The 17596-nt window shown below is 45.3% G+C and overlaps 1 protein-coding gene across 7 annotated transcripts in view; it reads left to right on the top strand.

Annotated features, from left to right (window-relative positions):
- Positions 1–17596, top strand: part of MTSS1 (MTSS I-BAR domain containing 1) — a 183755-nt gene that overhangs the window by 150797 nt on the left and 15362 nt on the right. For 4 of the 7 annotated variants that reach the window (XM_009213558.3, XM_021942886.2, XM_009213561.3 and 1 more), the window contains exons 7-9: positions 3355–3366; positions 15359–15516; positions 16728–16835. In XM_009213558.3, coding sequence (XP_009211822.2) covers positions 3355–3366; positions 15359–15516; positions 16728–16835 — 278 coding nt within the window. The remainder of the gene's footprint in view (positions 1–3354; positions 3367–15358; positions 15517–16727; positions 16836–17596) is intronic. The other 3 variants (XM_003903142.4, XM_009213560.3, XM_031669731.1) reach the window with 1 other exon arrangement.

Genomic DNA, 17596 nt, shown 5'->3' with positions numbered 1-17596 from the left:
TGGAGCTTCTCAGATTTGTATCCTATCTAACCAGGGCACCTGGGAGCTAGTGTTTGACAAGTAATAGGGTTTGTGACATAGTAACATTTTAGTGACTGTAGAGGTAAACATTTATAAGTAAAATTACTACCATATTCCATGAAGTCCGAGGCCCGGAGGAGAGGAGGCTGGTCACAATTCGGGGCTGAACTCCACGTAACTGACAGGTTGGCAGCTTTGAGAGAGGAGGGATTCCTGGACTGGGAGAGATGGTCCAGGGAAGATGTTTAGGCTTAGAAAAGGTTTGGGAGTTTGGTGAAAAGGATGAAGGAAGAAAAAGTAGCTATTTTCCCTCAACTCTTCCACCGCTCACTTTTCAGAGGCCCTAAGTTCTTGGCTGCAGTGATAGTCCTTTTATTTAAATTCTGCATGGAGGCTGAATCGGTCCTCGTCTGTCACTCAAAGTCACTGGCATTGCCCAATTAGCAGAATTTATACCTCTGGGTGAAGCCTGATAGGGTGATTGCAGTGCAACATCAAAAGAAGTTTCTGGCAATTAGACTTCCTAGCACTGGCTCAGGCTGCCTGCAGCATAACGAGCTCCCTATCAAGGCTGGATAGAAAGATTTGGGACCCATAGGATGCTGGATTGTGTGTGACATGAAGAGAGGCATCTGGTCCTGAGACTTGGGAATGATTGGCATTTAGTTGTGTGGTTTCTTGGGCCACATTGGCCTGACGGATGAGAGAATGGAGGCTGGGATCCAGGGTTTCTGAAGCATCTGTCTTCTCAGCCACAGCCTCACACTGGCAGTCTCTGGCACCATGTCTTTTCCCCATGAGATTGGTCAGATCCATAGCTTGGAATGTTCTGGAGAATGTCCAGTTACTTCAAGGTACAACCAGAAAATAATTTTTATTTCTATCCTTTGTAAAGATTTTTTTCTAAAATCTGTAAGTGCAGTTTTGGACCAGGTGTTTCTATTTGTATATTTCTGGGATGAAAGCAGCCTTTTAAAAGGTACTAGAGTCACATTTGGACTGGACACTTTTATGGAGAGCTCTCCTAGGAGGCATATGTATGGCTGAGAATGGACTGGAGAAAACACAACTCACTTAAGGGCTGGAAGAAATCTGGTTATTTGAGGCTTTCAGTTGTTTAGGGGTCTGGTTAGCTGACATTTCCCTTTCTGCTAGAAAACCTTGAGGGATCTGTTTCAACTCCTTCAAGTGGCAGATTCCCAGACCCTTGGTTTGTAAAAGTGTTAGCAGTTCCTTTTGACATACCATGCGTTCAGATGGATGAAGCTTTTGGATACATTTTTTTTTGTCCTGATAGATGGAATCTGATGTATGCAGCCAGATAATCACTTCCTTTTTAATACATTTCCAGGAGATTCTCAAGCAGCTTCCTGCAATGCCTTTTTCAAAAACTCTGATCTTTGATCCAAAAATTCTTCGGACTCTCCTTTTAGCATTTCAGGTGCCTTTGTGCGTGTAAGCATGGTTTACCACCATCCTTGACGTGGGCAGACACACATGGATGTGATTTTTGTTAGCGGCTCACTTTCCTTCTTACTCTGCAGATATCACCTTTTATCACATTCTTTGACTCTTTCTTACTATAGAGAGAGGTAGTTTGTAATCTAAAGGTGTTTAAATATTTCCATCAAGAAACTTTCAGTGGTTTGCCTTTGGTAGGTTTTATCTCAAAATCATTTTTTAGCAACTTGGGATATGCTATGGCTGTGGATGAGTATGCCTGTCTTTCTTGAAGGCAAGCTTGTTGGATGCCTACTAGAAGTAAACATGAGGCAAAGAGTTAGCTAGTCCTCACCCTCAGAGAAATTCTGGGCTTGTGCACAGGGTCAGGAGCACGTGGCAGAGCCAGCATTGCCGACAGGTGGAGGGACAGAGGTGGCAGGATGCTGGGGGGATGGTGTGGAGCAGACCCAGTAGCCTCGGGTTCTGAACAGTGTCTCTTGAGTCCTCTGCCTGCTTCATATCAGCTCATTGCCTTGGAGGTCTTGGAGTTGACCATGACCCAGTGGGGGAAAGTAGGAGAGCATCGGAAATGAGAGGCGTTTTACATTGTATTTACCTACGTATGCCACCCGACTGTACGAACTCAGCAGCCTTATTCTCATTTAACTACCATGTTGTTATCAATGTAAATTAAAAATTAATTCTGGGCTGGGCGCGGTGGCTCATGCCTGTAATCTCAGCTCTTTGGGAGGCTGAGGCAGGTGGATCATGAGGTCAAGAGATCGAGATCATCCTGGCCGACATGGTGAAACCCCGTCTCTACTAAAAATACAAAAATTAGCTGGGTGTGGTGGCGCATGCCTGTAGTCCCAGCTACTCAGGAGGCTGAGGCAGGAGAATTGCTTGAACCCTGAAGGTGGAGGTTGCAGTGAGCCAAGATCGTGCCACTGCACTCCAGCCTGGGCAACAGAGGGAGACTATAGCTCAAAAAATAATAATACTAATTCTGGTAAAGCCTTCTGTTTCCATCTGTAACTACAAAAAGTTTATCAAGGATTTTTAAAAATAATAATGGCCAGCATTCATTAGGTGCTTATTATAGTCATTGTTCCGCTTATTACCATGACGTCATTAAATCTAAGAAGTCTTGATTTTTTTTTTTTTTTGGAATCAGCATCTCACTAGGTGGCCCTAGGCTGACCTCAAACTCTGGGCTTCAGGGATCTTCCCGCCTCAGCCTCGCTAGTAACTGGGATTAACAGGCACACACCACTGCGCCCAGCAGGGACTTTTCTTGAGAGAGCGAGAACTGGAACATTGTAATATGTTAACTGTACAGCTGACATTTAAATAGTTGACTCTATCACTTTCCACTAGAGGCTGCAAAGCCAATGATATAAATGTAATCAACAGACTCACAGAGTTCTATACCAGTATAGTATTTGCTGTTATACTACAATTTTAAATTCTTTAATTTTTTTTCCATTTTCATCCCGCCCTAAGCTTTGTCTCCTAGGATTTCCTAGATATTTTTCAAGTGATGGTAAACTACACTCGAAAGGTTTTCTTGCCAAAGCTTGGCTTCTTCTGGGTATATATTTTTCATCTCTCTCTTTAAAAATCCTTGCTGTACTCTCTAGGGGTGGTCATTACTAACTGGTAAGGTTTTGTTTAGATGAGAAGGAAAGGATATTAGTAAAGCAGAGAAGGGGGACACGGATGTGGGTTTAATCAGCCCTCATAGAAAATTTCGTGGTGAGCCATGGACAGTTTAACACACAAAACCAAGGTAAGACTGCTGCTGCTGCTTGAATACCGGTTTGACTTTATTATTTTCCTTTTTGTGTCAATTGTGTATCCTGCACTTTCTCACCGTGTGCCCCCCGCCAGTGGACACTCTTGGTAAGTCTACCATCCCAAATCTCTGGTGGCTGCTCACGGTGTGGTCCTCGCTGTGGGCTTTCCGTGGTTGTCCGGACCTCTGCTAGCTGCCCAGGTTTTCCTACCAGCTCAAAACAATCAACTGTGCCTACCTAATTTTCCACAACTTTAAGAAAATTGTGTGTGCGTTGTGTTTTAATTGTTTTCTTTTTTGGATGTTTAGCCATTTACCATGTTAGCACGCCACCCTGAGAGCCTTTGAATCATCATAATTCAATATTAGACTCATGGAAAAAAGAAATACAGAGTGACTTAAACTGTCGTTTCCACAGTAAATAAGCATTTTTGCATACATATATACCTGCATATATATGTATGTATATATTTACGCCACAAACAAAACATAGAGCTGCAAGCCCCAAAATAATTCTCCAATCAGATTTGGTTGTGTTAAGCTTGCAAAACATCTTTAACATTATCCTCTCTGCAAGACCATATAGCTCTTTCCATAACCAATGATTCATTTTTTAAAAAATAAATCAAAAGTATTTCTTATTTCAGTAGAGTTTGTGAAACGTTCCATTTCAGAAGTATCAGATCTTCCAATGAAGTAATCGGAATGATTCTTCTTGACTGAATGTTGAACTTCACTCTGTGGATGATCATGCTGCTAAAACTTCAAGTTGCTTTTGGAGTCTTGTTGCTGTCGCTCTGTCCCGGGAGGTCTGTCTGCGAGGTGTCCGTGTGGTTTATCTTGCCTGAGTGTGCCCAGGTGTTCTCTGAGCGTTTCACTGAACAGCTCCAAAGAGGCTTTTGAAGTGGCTTCTGTCATTTACAGCAAACCCAGTGCACAAAGTTCTCCTTTGATGGTTGGGGCTTGCACGGCCCACTATCTTAGGGGACACACGTCTGCCTCTGTTTCCCCTCATGGCGATGTTGGCCTAGTGGTTCCCCAGCTTTAAAAAGGATCATCCTTTCCAGTTCTCAACGTTGTGATTATGAAACAGCTTGCACAGTTTCTAGTAAACCTTTGGAAGGAAGGTAAGCCACAGCCACTGTTTTGCTTGTTGCAGTAAAATTCACATCACAGAATTTATCATTTTAACCACTCTAAAGTATAAGTTTCAGTGGCTTTTAGTACATTCATGGTGTTGTGTAACCATCACCACTATCTAATTTCACAACAGTTTCATTATCCCCGAAAGACACCTCATGCCTGTTAAGCAGTCCCTCCCTGTTTCCAGGTCTCCCCACCTACCCCGACCCTAACAACCACTCATCCGCCTTCTGTTTCTGGACTTGCCTGTTCTGGACATTTTATACAAATGCAATCATATAGTACATAGCCTTTTGAGGACACAGTCCCTTGAGTCTTGAGTTTTACTGGAACCTTTGCCGAGAGCCTGGCATCAGTCAGTTTGTGGAGTAAATAGAGCATTTTATTTATTTGAAATGATGGGAAGTCAGTTTGGAATGAATAAAGAAACTGTATAGCCTTTTGACTTTGTAAGTTCTAAAGATTCTGCTTATCTTTCAAAGAGAAGTCTCTGCAGCCCCCTTTAGTTTTTTCTCTTGTAGGGGCTGGTTCATAGGGCAAAGCCACAGTGAATTTGGCTATAACGACACAAGAAAAGCTCTATGATTTGTAGCTCTTATAAATTTTTAAAATATTTATACAGAGAGAAAAAAAGAATAATTATTTTTAAGAATTGGCTCGGCTGGGCGCGTTGGCATGGTGGCTCATGCCTGTAATCCCAGCACTTTAGGAGGCCGAGGTGGGCGGATCACCTGAGTTTGGGAGTTCCAGACCAGCCTGGCCAACGTGGCAAAACCCCATCACGATCAGTGACATGATCTCAGCTCACTGCAACCTCCGCCTCCCGGGTTCAAGCAGTTCTCCAGCCTCAGCCTCCCGAGTAGCTGGGATTACAGGCACGCACCACCACTGCTGGTGTATTTTTGTATTTTTAGTAGAGATGGGTTTTTGCCGTGTTAGCCAGGATGGTCTTGAACTCCTGACGTCAGGCGATCCTCTTGCCTTGGCCTCCCAGAGTGCTGGAATTACAGGTGTGAGCCACCCGCTGGCCAGTGCTGGGATGAATATAAGCAAAAGGTGTAACCTGGGGGCAGAGAGGAAGGAGCCTCGCTAAGCCTGGGGGTAGGGTAGTGATAATGAGGAGGATAATGAGGAGGAGGAGGAAGGGGTCAGCTGGTGAAGAATGAAGAGGGGTATTCAAGGTAGAGGGGACAGCATGCACCAACACATGGCTCTTGTCATTTAGAAAGCAGCACTAGCAACGGTGGTGAAGGGTCGACATGTCACACTGTGTGTTTGATGCTCCAGGGACAGCCTTGAGGCAGGGCTGTCGTCCCACCGAGGGTGGACTGTGTGCATAGAGAATCATAGTGAGCCCTGGCTACTCAGCCTCTGGCTTCCTGGACCGTGTCTCCCCACCCGACACTGACCTGCCTCCAGGCCTCCAATCACTGGGCCTCAATTCTGATCAGACTCCAAAGTGGACCCCAAAAGCCTCTCCACATCATTCTTCCTTTCTTGGAAAAAGCCTGTGAAATGTGAATCCTTTCCCGTATGCACAGTGGTTTGCTCATGCCCCAGCTGTATCCAGCCTATGCACTCACCCACAGGAATGTTTCTTGTGTTTACAAAACCAGCGAAAAGCACTCTCAGAACGACCCTGAGACCTGCAATCAATGGATCAATTGCCCTGCCTCTATGGTAAAAATTGAATCTGTCTAGATTCCCTGCAACGATTTTGAAGATTCCCCCCCGATTTTGAAGAGGGTTAGTACTAGGAGCTCTCCTTCCTACAGGGATGTCAGTGGAGTGAGGAGGAAGAACAAGGAGCAGACGGTGGGATGGTTCCAGCCAGTTCTTCGAGGCCAAGCCCAGGGCTTAGAAGGCTGATGAGGAAATACAGAATGTGGGCACAGCCAGACAGCTTCTGTCTGGGTGGAAGCAGGGGTGGTAGAATTTCACCCTTAGACCTATTGTGACAATCAGGAAGCTGCCCCTGACCTGAATCCATAGATGTCTGAATTTAACTCAGAAATCTCCTGCAAGGCTGGCACAGTGGCTCACGCCTGTAATCCCAGCACTTTGGGAGGCCGAGGTGGGAGGATCACTTGAGGTCATGAGTCTGAGACCAGCCTGGCCCTCATGGCAAAATCCCATCTCTACTAAAAATACAGAAGTTAGATGGGCGTGGTGGCATGCACCTGTATTCTCAGCTACTTGGGAGGCTGAGGCAGAAGAATCGCTTAACCCTGGGAGGTGGAGGTTGCAGTGAGCTGAGATCGCTCCACTGCACTCCAGTCTGGGCGACAGAGTGAGACCCTGTCTCCAAAATAAAAGAAATCTTCTGCAAAGGGATGTTGCATTTCAAGAGAATGCACGTAGCCTTCAGAGGCTGGGCTATTTATTATTATAACTGAGGATTCTAGGTAAACACAAGCCAAACAGATCCACCAGAAGCCTGGAGCTGTGAACTCTTCCTTTGCAAAGCTTGTCTCCAGTAAAACCTCACGTAGACACGGCTCCTTGAGTGCCTTGCCTGTGACTCTGGTCTCAGAATGCCCTGGGAGTCCCTGTGCACAATAGTACTGTTAAGGTGCAGGTCACCTGACTTCCCTGTGGCTGCATTCAGGGACCAGAGGGAGACGTATGTAGAGTATGGAGGCATGCCAGGAGCTGAGTACTTTTCTTAGCGTTGATTTTTGACCAAATACAAAACAGCAGAAAAGGAAACAGACAACTTGCTTGAAATATTTATTCCTTGCCTAATATGGTTTTCATCTCCCTAGAGAACACTAACAGGATGGGCAAAGCCTGACGGAATGGCAGGGTGGGAAAGCGGTTGCTGCCTGTCTTGAGCTGCAGCCCATCAGCCATTCCCGGTTTTTGTGGGACTGATTGAGTCACGCCTGGTGCCATTCTCCCATTCATAAACATCCGTGACTGCTGCAGATGAGTCCTGCGCAACACTCCAGCCTCCATGTATCAGTTTGTTCTTTCATTCATTCAGGAAAGGGATATGACATGCCTCCTCTGTGCTAGACTCTGTTAGCTGCTAAGGAGGTAAAAGTAGCATCTACCCTCAAGCTGTCCCCAGAACGAAGAATGCATTTATGTTCCCACATCAATTCTCTGACCGCAGCTGGCTGTCGTGTTCAGTTACGACACTGCCTAGTGTTAGTGCAGACCCCACAAGGTAAGAGTTCAATCCTGTGAGACTGCCCCCAATGCAGTCACCAGCCACAAGTGAGTCCCCATATTCCTCACACTTCTGCCCAGCCGACCACAAATTTGGGGGTTTCTATGACCCCCTCGCCCAATAAGTTTAATAATTCTCTAGAAGAAGTCGCAGAACACAGGAAAGCACCATATGTACAATGACTGGCTTCTGATGAAGAATGCAGATTGTAGCCTTGTTTACTACATTAAGGATGTTCAGAACTCTGCTGAAGCCCTTGAAGCCTTTTTGACTTCTAGATAATTCCACCGTGACAGTGTGTATTTGGATTAGACTGTGGCTTAACTGGACATCCAGTTAGCAAGTGGTGGTGGTTGTCTAGGTCCCTGGGCTCAGGGAAGTGACCACAGAGATAGAGAGGAAGACAGCTGGATTCAAGAGCTACTTAGGAGAAATGCAAATGAAAGAAGGAAGAGTTGAAGGCGATGGTGAATTTCTGGATCCAGTAGCCAGGTTGGCAGATGGTGGAGTATTTCTTTAACCACAAAGGAAGAAGCATTTTGGAGCCGTGAGGATCCTCTGTTGGAGACACTCTGGATGGTGAGCTGCAGGTTGGCATGGGATGTTTTCCGGTTGTTCTCTGAAATGTCTCTTTTTATCCTTTGCTTTGATAAACAACTGGTTGCCCAGGGGGCAATGAAGAATCTTGATGATAAAACTGTTACTTGTAGTGAAAGAATCATGGAATCTTTTGCATTTTCTTACATCCAAAAGGACCTCGAACTGAAAGCTCTCTTTAAAAAACAAACAAACAAACAAACCCACCCGACTGCCCATACTATCACCTGCTAAACTAGCCAGTGTCAGAAGAACAACTTCACAGATGCTGCGGCAGCTGATATTGCCTGACATTTAGTGAGCGCTCAGCCCGTGCCAGGCGTTGTTCTGAACGCTTCATGCGGATTAGTTCATTTCCCCTCCCAGCAGCCCTGTGAGTTGGATACTGTTATTATTTACATCCCACAGGTAAAGGGAAACTGGGGCACAGTAGGTTGAAAAATAACGGAAATTGAGTTTGTTTGAAAAAGTTTAAGGCTAAAAGCCTTCAGTCTTACCTAATCACATCTTTTGATTTCCGGTTGGTTTTTTCTTTTGGGAATCAGTTAAAACCCACTGTGGGTTATTAAGAGCAGAAGATGACTTATAAAGGGATAATGAGGATAGCCTCCTTTTGCTGGGAAGACAGAATTTTTTCATTCCAAATTCTAATCTCCACTGTCAACTTGCATGTCTGGATTTATATTTTGTATTTTAGTATTTGTATCCCATGTTTCATTGGACTCTGGGATACGAGCAATTGTCAGAGGCACCGTTATTTTCCAGACCACTAAGAAAGGAAAAAAACCTACCAATTAAACTGTGACACACCATTGATGGTAAGACACACCCCGATTGGTGAGGTGTAAACGTGAGGGAAAGTGGCTATCTTAGAATGAAATACAGTATTTGTGTGAGTCAGGGACAGGTGAAAGTCATTTCGTAGGATTCTAATGGCTTCTCCTTACACCTGTCTCTGAAGAAAGGAAGGACTTGGGGTGATTTGCTGACTCCTGGCAGCATTCTTGGCCCAACGTATCCTGGGTTTGCTCTTCCGCATTGGAGAACCCTTTGCCGGAGAACAGCCGCTGGCTCGGTTGAGCCATGAAGTTTACCATGCGAGTGCAGCCTGTGTCTGAAGAGGCTGGACCAGTACAGATAACACTAATCACATTTCACTGGCTTTTTGATCGGCTCTTTAGCTCTTGGCAGCTTGTTCCCAGCATTCCTGTTTGCTGTGAGCAGGAAACACAAAGAACCTCATCTTCAGAACGTGAAAGACTTGGGGCTGGATTCTGGCTGTGCCCGTGGCTAGCTCAGTGCTGGTGACCGTGGCCCTGTGCACACCACTTTGCTCCCTCAGTCTGTTTCCCCATCTATCAAAAGGGGTATTCCTTCCTGCCTTGAATGTGTATGTAATGATTAAGGAGAATAAAATGCAAGTGTTGAAGTTGATACGGGATCTTTATTTCATTCCAGAAAACTCTGTAAAGTTTCCTCACTTAAAAATTCCTTCCTTCTGTGGCCAGGTGTGGTGGCTCACACCTGTAATCCCAGCACTTTGGGAGGCTGAGGCAGGCAGATCACTTGAGGTCAGGAGTTCGAGACCAGCCTGGCCAACATGATAAAACCCTGTCTCTACAGAAAAATACAAAAATTAATCGGACGTGCTCTCTTGAACCCAGGAGGCAGAGGTTGCAGTGAGCTGAGATTGTGCCACTGCACTCCAGCCTAGGCAACAGAGCGTGACTGTGTCTCAAACAAAAAAAAAATTCCTTCCTTCTTTAGGGGCGCTGCCTTGGCCCATGACATGGTGCCTTCACAGTGCTTCGCCCCAGGAACATTTTCTGCAAAGAGAAGAATCATGATTTCCCGTGGGATGGGGGAATAAGGGGCTCTTGGCTGCTGTTGATCAGAATTCCCCAGCGTGAATACACCAAGACCTGGAAACTAGCAGCAGGAAAAAAATTCTCAAGACTGAAGATGCCCAAGATATTACAGAAGAAAGCCGAAAGCAATTCTTTGCTCAAGAATTTTGTCTGGGAAGTTCATCTAAGGCACCCCCTCCCTCGGGAAGTTCATCTAAGGCACCCCCTCCCTCCTCCTCTTAGCTGCTTGATGTTGTGGAATTGGCTGGTTCTGAAGCATTAGACCATTTAAGGGCCTGATGGTTGAGGCCAGTGAGCAAACTTGGTCAAGTTGTATCAGTGCTTGATTCATTTGCAAATATTTGAACACCTGCCGCTTTCCAGGCAAGTGTGCTGACTGAGGAGATACACACTGAGCAAAAGCATTCATGGGTTCTGCCCCCGTGGGACTGATGTCAAATAACTAGAGAAATAAAGATGAAATTCAAACTGGGGGTAGTGCTGTGAATAAGTGTAAGGGACTTCAGAGATCAAGGAAAAGAAGCCTAATCTGGGGAGAAAGTTCACGGCGGGATTCCCAGAAGGATCGAGAATTAAGCAAGACCTGTAGGATAAAAGGTGTTAGGAATGTAGCAGAAGGAGAGCAGAGTGAAGGTGGGAAGGGGCCCAGGCCCTGGGGGATGAGAGGGAGAGGAGGGGAGAGAGAATGGCCCACGAAGGCTGAGGCTATGAGGTAGACAGGCAGTGACCTTTCATGCCTTGCAGGGCAGGCCATGTTAAGGACATTGGACTTTTCTTGAGAGCAATGGGAGCTGTTGAAAAGCAGTGAGAATATTTGCATTTTGAAAGTAATCCACAGGAGGGTATGGGGGCTCATGCCTGTAATCCCAGCACTTTGGCAGGCCAAGGCAGGTGGATTGCTTGAGGTCAGGAGTTTGAGACCAGCCTGGCCAACATGGTGAAACCCTGTCTCTACTAAAAATACAAAAATTAGCTGTGCGTCGTGGTGCGTGCCTGTAATCCCAGCTACTCAGGTGGCTGAGGCAGGAGAATCTTTGAACCTGGGAGGCGGAGCTTGCAGTGAGCTGAGATCACGCCACTGCACTCCAGCCTGGGCCACAGAGCAAGACTCTGTCTCAAAAAAAGAAAGGAAAAAAAAGAAAAGAAACTAACCCAGGGCTGCTCTGGGTGAGCTAGTCCAAGTGCAGTCGGGGTGAGACATTAGGGGCTGTTGGCATCTGTTCAGGTGAGAGACTGTGATGGCCCTGTGAGGGTGGAGGTAGCAGACGTGAGACAAAAGCATGGAGGTCGAGTCCGTGGGAGCTGGACTAGGCAGGACCGGTGCTCAAGGACTCAGTGGTGACGCTCCTAACACTGCTGATGGGAGCGAAGTGAATGGGCTTTTGTGTATATTAAAACAGTTCCAACACAACTCTGAATTTGTGGTCGTCAAAAGATCACTCTGTCTTAAAACCAGTATATCCAAAAAAAAAAAAAAAAAAAAAAAAAAACCAGTATATCCAACTAGGACATGAAATAATTTCTTTCACAGTTCTTTTTTTATAAATATAATTACATGTTGTATTAGTGAATTTAATAAACAGACATTGTGGTTTTAGCTTATGATCTATCCTGAATGGAAATGTGCTGACTATAATTATAGCGATCTTTACAGAGTATACTTATTTTAGAATGCTACAATTTGAGAGTCCTTTAATTCTAATACATATTTAAAGTAACTTGGCTATAATCATAGGATAATTTAAATTTATATTTTCCAAATTAGATAACACTTGGTTCTATGGCCTTTTTTTCTTTCCTATGTAGATATATTTTTTAAAGTCAGCATTATTAATTATGGATAGCCATGTGCCTTATAACTTGTGAAAGGAAGTAAACATACATTTTTCCAATTTCTGACAATCATAGGCTGTAATTTTATTTTATTTTATTTTATTTTATTTTTTTGAGATGGAGTCTTGCTCTGTCACCCAGGCTGGAGTGCAGTGGCATGATCTCAGCTCACTGCAACCTCCCTCTCCCAGGTTCAAGCAATTCTGCCTCAGTCTCCCCAGTAGCTGGGACTACAGGCATGTGCCACCACGCCCAGATAATTTTTGTACTTCTAGTAGAGATGGGGTTTCACCATATTGGCCAGGCTGGTCTCGAAATCCTGACCTCATGATCTGCCCGCCTTGGCCTCCCAAAGTGCTGGGATTAGAGGCGTGAGCCACCATGCCCAGCCTTGTAGGCTGTTATTTTTAAAAATTGCTACCATAATCAAAGCCCACCGAGCAAGTTTGGTCAAACACGATATGTCTCAATCTGGTGTCTCCTGACTTCTGTTCGCTGCCCTCCACGAGAGTTTAGAACATTCCGAGGTGGTCTGCAGCCCTCTGTGTTTTGTTATTAGAACATCATAGAATAGATCGACAGACTAGAAATAGCCCTCTAGACCAGCCCTGAGTCATGTGGCCCAACAAGGCCCACAATTGGCCCTGCTGTTTTGCTGGTTGCAGAGGAAAAGCGAGGGTTTACAGCTTTCCAGAGCTTCCCTGCTGGCGGACTTGTGTCATGCACACATTAAGTATATGTGGATTAATTTTGCACTAGCCAGCATTTTAAAATAGAAGAGAAAACCCACCGTTTTCATAGTGCTGGTGACACCCAGCCTTCCCTCTGTAAGCCCTTGGCCACAGGTGGTGGGTCTCTGTGAACAAAGCCCTTGCCCCGAGGCAAGTTCCAGGAGAGACTAGGAGAATGCTTTTACAGGTTTCTTGTCTACTAAAAACACATGAAGCCAGTGGCTCAGGCAGCCACGTTAATGTATGGTGATGATTACTCCTACATCCTTGAGGAAGAAATTGAAGGCATGGTAAAGAATTATTCTGAGGGGTGGAGGTAGTGACTACATGGAAGATGGGTGAGTGGGTCACCTTGAAAATACGCCGACACCCAGGTGCTGTGGCTCATGCCTGTAATCCCAGCACTTTGGGAGGCTGAGGTGGGAGGATCACTTGAGGCCAGGAGTTCAGGACCGTCTGACCAACAAAGCAAGACCCAATCTCTACAAAAAAATTGAAAACCTAGCTGGGCATGGTGGTGCATGCTGGTAGTCCCAGCTGGTCAAGAGGCCAAGGCTGCAGTGAGCTATGATCATTCCACTGCACTCCAGCCTGAGTGACAGAGCGAGACTGTCTCCAAAAAGGAGAGAATTATGCAGAGACTTCTCAAGCAGCAAATTTCTTATATATAGTAGTTCCCCCTTCTCCTCAGGGGATACGTTCCAAGACCCCCGTGGATGCCTAGAACTGCAGATAGTACCAAACCTTACGTATACTGTGGTTTTTCCCATGCATACATGTCTATGGTAAAGTTTAATATATAATTTAGGCACAGTAAGAGATTAATAACAATAATAATAGAACAATTATAACAATATACTGTAATAAAAGTCATGTGAATGTAGTCTCTTTCTCTCTTTCAAAATACCTTATTTTACCGCACCATGGGTAACTGAAACTTTGGAAAGCAAAACCACAGAGGAGGGGCCACTGGAGTATAATTGCTGGATAGCACCCCAACATGGACTTAGATACATACGGTCTACACATTTGTACTCATTTGACTGATGAGAGTTATATACACAAAGCTAGGCATACTGTATTTACTGGCCATCTAAGGCATTTTCAAGGGTGATCTTTGACTATCTATAATTTTCTCATTACGTGCTAACTTAGAACTTATTTCCTGAGAAGTGACTTTTCCTTACTAACATCTGACTACCTTTTCTATTGGGATGTGCTTTAAGCCTGATTGCCTCTTGCTCCAAATTAAACTTTCTCCTCTGCTTATGAGTGAAAAATACAGAGTATGTTCCTACATCCATGGCAATTTTCCCTGACCCTTTCTTTCTTCAAACCAAGTGGTTCATTGCATTTAATGTTCTCTACAATATCAAGAGGGATAGATGGGAACTGCAGGGCCCTTCCTATGAGGTGATGGGGCAGAGAATAGGTTCAGTGTTAAGGGAATTAGGCAATGTGGCTCAACCCTGCCTCTGTGCCATTCTTTCTGTGACCTTAGACAAGTCCCTCGACTTCTCTAGGACTTGGTCTCTACTGAAACATGAGCAGGTTGGCCCAATTGGATAACCCCTTCCAGCTCTAACATTTTGTGTTGAAACTATTGAGCAGACATTTATCAAGCACCTGCTGTATACACAAATGACATTGTACTAGGGGCTGTGCTGGGAAAGACCAAAATCCTGCCCTGAAGAAGTTTAGAAATTCTCTCTCTGGTTTGAGTGATAGGTGAGGCCCCTGCATAGGCAACCCAGGGTGGAGGCTCATGAGCTGGTGTCCCCACCTACAGATCAGATTTGTAGTAGCTACTCCTTTGGACACAGTGCCTGTTGGTCCATGTTTATCTTTTAGGGCAGCTGACTTCCTTTGCAAGGGGCCATGGTCTGGGGGCCATACTCTGTGTAACACTACTCTGCCATTGTAGGGAGAACTGGTACAGGCAATCTCTACAAAAAAATTGAAAAATTCGCTGGGTAAATAAATGGATGTGGCTGTGTTCTAATAAAACTTTATTTGCAAAGATGGCTTGCTAACCATGTGTTAGTCATTCAAAAGATTAACACCCTGTCTTAAACTCTAGAAATGGTTGCCTCCACCTAACTGGGGTCTGTGAACATGGGCCAGGCTCTGCATAGACCCCACTTTCAGTTTTTCACCCGCAGAGACCTGTCTGGAGGTCTTGTTGTTACTGGGCTTGTTCTATAGGAAGAGCATTCAAGACTTTCCACTAGAGAGTTAAAGTAACTGCCAAGGATTCCTATGGGCCCCCCAAGCCAGGAGAGCGGATGCTTGCCACCTTTGTCTTTAGGAACAGAAACTTCTATCCAGACAGAGGCTCTTTGAGATTGACCCAGCAAAGCCAGCTTGTGCGTTTTTGGAAACACCCACAGGCTCTCACCTTGTTATGTTCTGGAAGGAAAGAATGCTGTCTGGCTCTGTGTCCCAGGGTTTTGTTGGCAGAAGAGTTGGTGGGGGTTGTGCAATGTGAGAAGGCAAGTCATGAAGAGTTGCCCCAGGAAATACTCCTTGTCACGAATAAATCAGGCTAAATGTGCCCTCTGGGCATTGGAAATTGGAAATGGCTGGTCCTAGAAAAACAGCCACCTTACATCCTTTTGGGACATGAATAAATACTTTTTTTATGTCCTGGGAAATTGTGGTTTTGACTCCAGCAAGGACCCCAGGGAGAAGGGGCATTTGTTCCGGAAGCTGGTGTTTCAGCAAGCCGTGCTTGGGTCTCTGTTTTGTGCAGGGAGAGGTGATATCCAGCCTCAGTTGGACAGTGCTCTCCAAGATGTCAATGATAAATATCTCTTGTTGGAAGAAACAGAAAAGCAGGCCGTCCGGAAGGCTTTGATTGAAGAACGTGGCCGATTCTGCACCTTCATCTCTATGCTGCGGCCAGTGATTGTAAGTTCATGGAAAACTCCAGAAGGTTTAAACTGCTGATGTGGAGGTGGCTTCCTTCTGATTTTGTCCATCCACGGTTGAGTCATGGAGAATCTACTGTCAGAATCTAATGTCAGGAATGATGGTGGAATCTCTTGTGCAGACCAATGATTCAGTGCGAGTTGGTGGCCACGTAACTCACTCCTCGTCCACTGGTCTAGCACCACTTGTTCCATGTTACTTTCTCTCACCAAGTCAAGAAGGCCCAGCAGAGTGGTTCTCACAGTGGGGTCCCCAGGTCAGCAGCATCAGTGGGAACCGGCTAGAAATGCAAGTTCTTGGGCCCAACCCAGACCCACCAAGTCCAAACCTCTGGGGGTGGGGACCCAGTCATCTGTGTTTTAAAAGAAGCACTCCAGTTGGTTTTGAGACTCACTGTTGAAGCTGAGTACCAAGGGGTGACCATGAGATGAATATCCAAGAGCCTCAATGAATCAATTTAGACTTAATTTTTAAGGAAATCATTTGCATGCGGTAATTGAGAACTTGCACTGTAGGCGTTCTGGAAGCCAATTGGAAGGTACCAGCTCATTTCCCTTAGCCCTAGCAAAATGTCTGAATTTGAATTGTTCCCCTGAGCGTAGAAGTTTTCCATGGATCATTCTAGCCTGGCCCCGTAGTCCCAACTTGGCACTTTGATAAAGCACATGGGATGTTTCTTCCGTGGTCCCCAGCTTCTGTCTGTCTTGTCTTTTATTAAGTTGGTGGAAAAGCACAAGAAAGAAGGGGAAAAGTTAGTGTCTGTTGAACACACAGGCATTGTCACAAAGATCTGGACCAAAATATCTCCAAGTCGTGTCATCCATTGAAGCTTAGCAACTTCAGAAAAGGGCCACCGTGTGAAGAGGGCTGTGCTGCAGGATCCCGTGGGAACACACTGTCAGACCATCTGAGCTGGCCTGGCAGTCCCCCAGGCCCTGAGAGGGAGGCCCATGTGTTCCCCACTGTCCCCCGTGCACAGGTCACTCCTCCATTATGGCAAATTTCTTTTTCCATCCCATTTCCCAAAAGAAAAGGCATGTAGTGCCTTCACCAGAGATTTTCCAGTCCCAATGGTGCCTTTTCTGAAAAACTGAAAGGGTTATACAGAGACCCTAATAAAAACAACTGGACTAGAGGGGTGAAGGGAATCACTCAGGATAATAACATTTCATGAATGGCTTTTCCTTCAGGAAGAAGAAATCTCAATGCTAGGGGAGATAACCCACCTTCAGACCATCTCGGAAGATCTAAAAAGCCTGACCATGGACCCTCACAAACTGCCCTCCTCAAGTGAACAGGTAGGCTTCAGGGGTTCACTTACAGGATCAAACCAAAGAGGTAAAAGCTCAAGGCCCTGAGTGTTCCTGTGGCATTTGTCACGTCTTAAATTGTAGTCCTATTCACCATGTCCTTCATGATGTAATATATGGAATCACCATAGCGAGCTGTGACATAGAACCTATTGTGTGTCAGGCACTGTCCCAAGGTCTCTCCATAGCCTGACTTCCTCCATTCAGCTTCACGATTATGCTTGTTTTATAGAGGAGGATGCGAGGCACTGACAGATGGAGTGGCTTAGCCAGGTTCACCTAGCTAGTAGGTAGTGGAACTGGTATTGGAACCTAGTGGTCAGTTCCAGATCCCGTGCACTTAATTGCTGTGTTCATCTGCTCTCTAGAAGTCAACTCTTATGAGAACACATCGCTAGTGTGTTTTGGTTGACATTGTCAGCCATTCTCCATTTCTCCCATTCTAATTGAGCAATGCATGGGGAGCTCTCTCATCTTATGAAAAAGATGACATTTTTATGCTTTATTCATTTAATTCACATCACACGAACGCTGTGGGAAGAGACATATTTGAGGGAAGTGATGATTCACACGCTGGCTTTTGTACTTGGTAACAATCTTTTTGTCTCCTTGGAGAGCCGGCTCAGAGGGCAAATTGTTGGGAGCTCGTTTTTTTTATTCTATCAAATGATATTTATTAGACCAGAGCATGCATGCATTCACTTGACAAATAAACATTTACTGAGTGCTTCTTATGTGAGTGAAAGGTG

Source organism: Papio anubis, chromosome 8, assembly GCF_008728515.1.
Source record: "Papio anubis isolate 15944 chromosome 8, Panubis1.0, whole genome shotgun sequence".
Taxonomy (NCBI): domain Eukaryota; kingdom Metazoa; phylum Chordata; class Mammalia; order Primates; family Cercopithecidae; genus Papio; species Papio anubis.
The sequence above is the reverse complement of the archived record's forward strand: the minus strand, read 5'-3'. Positions and strand labels throughout refer to the sequence as shown.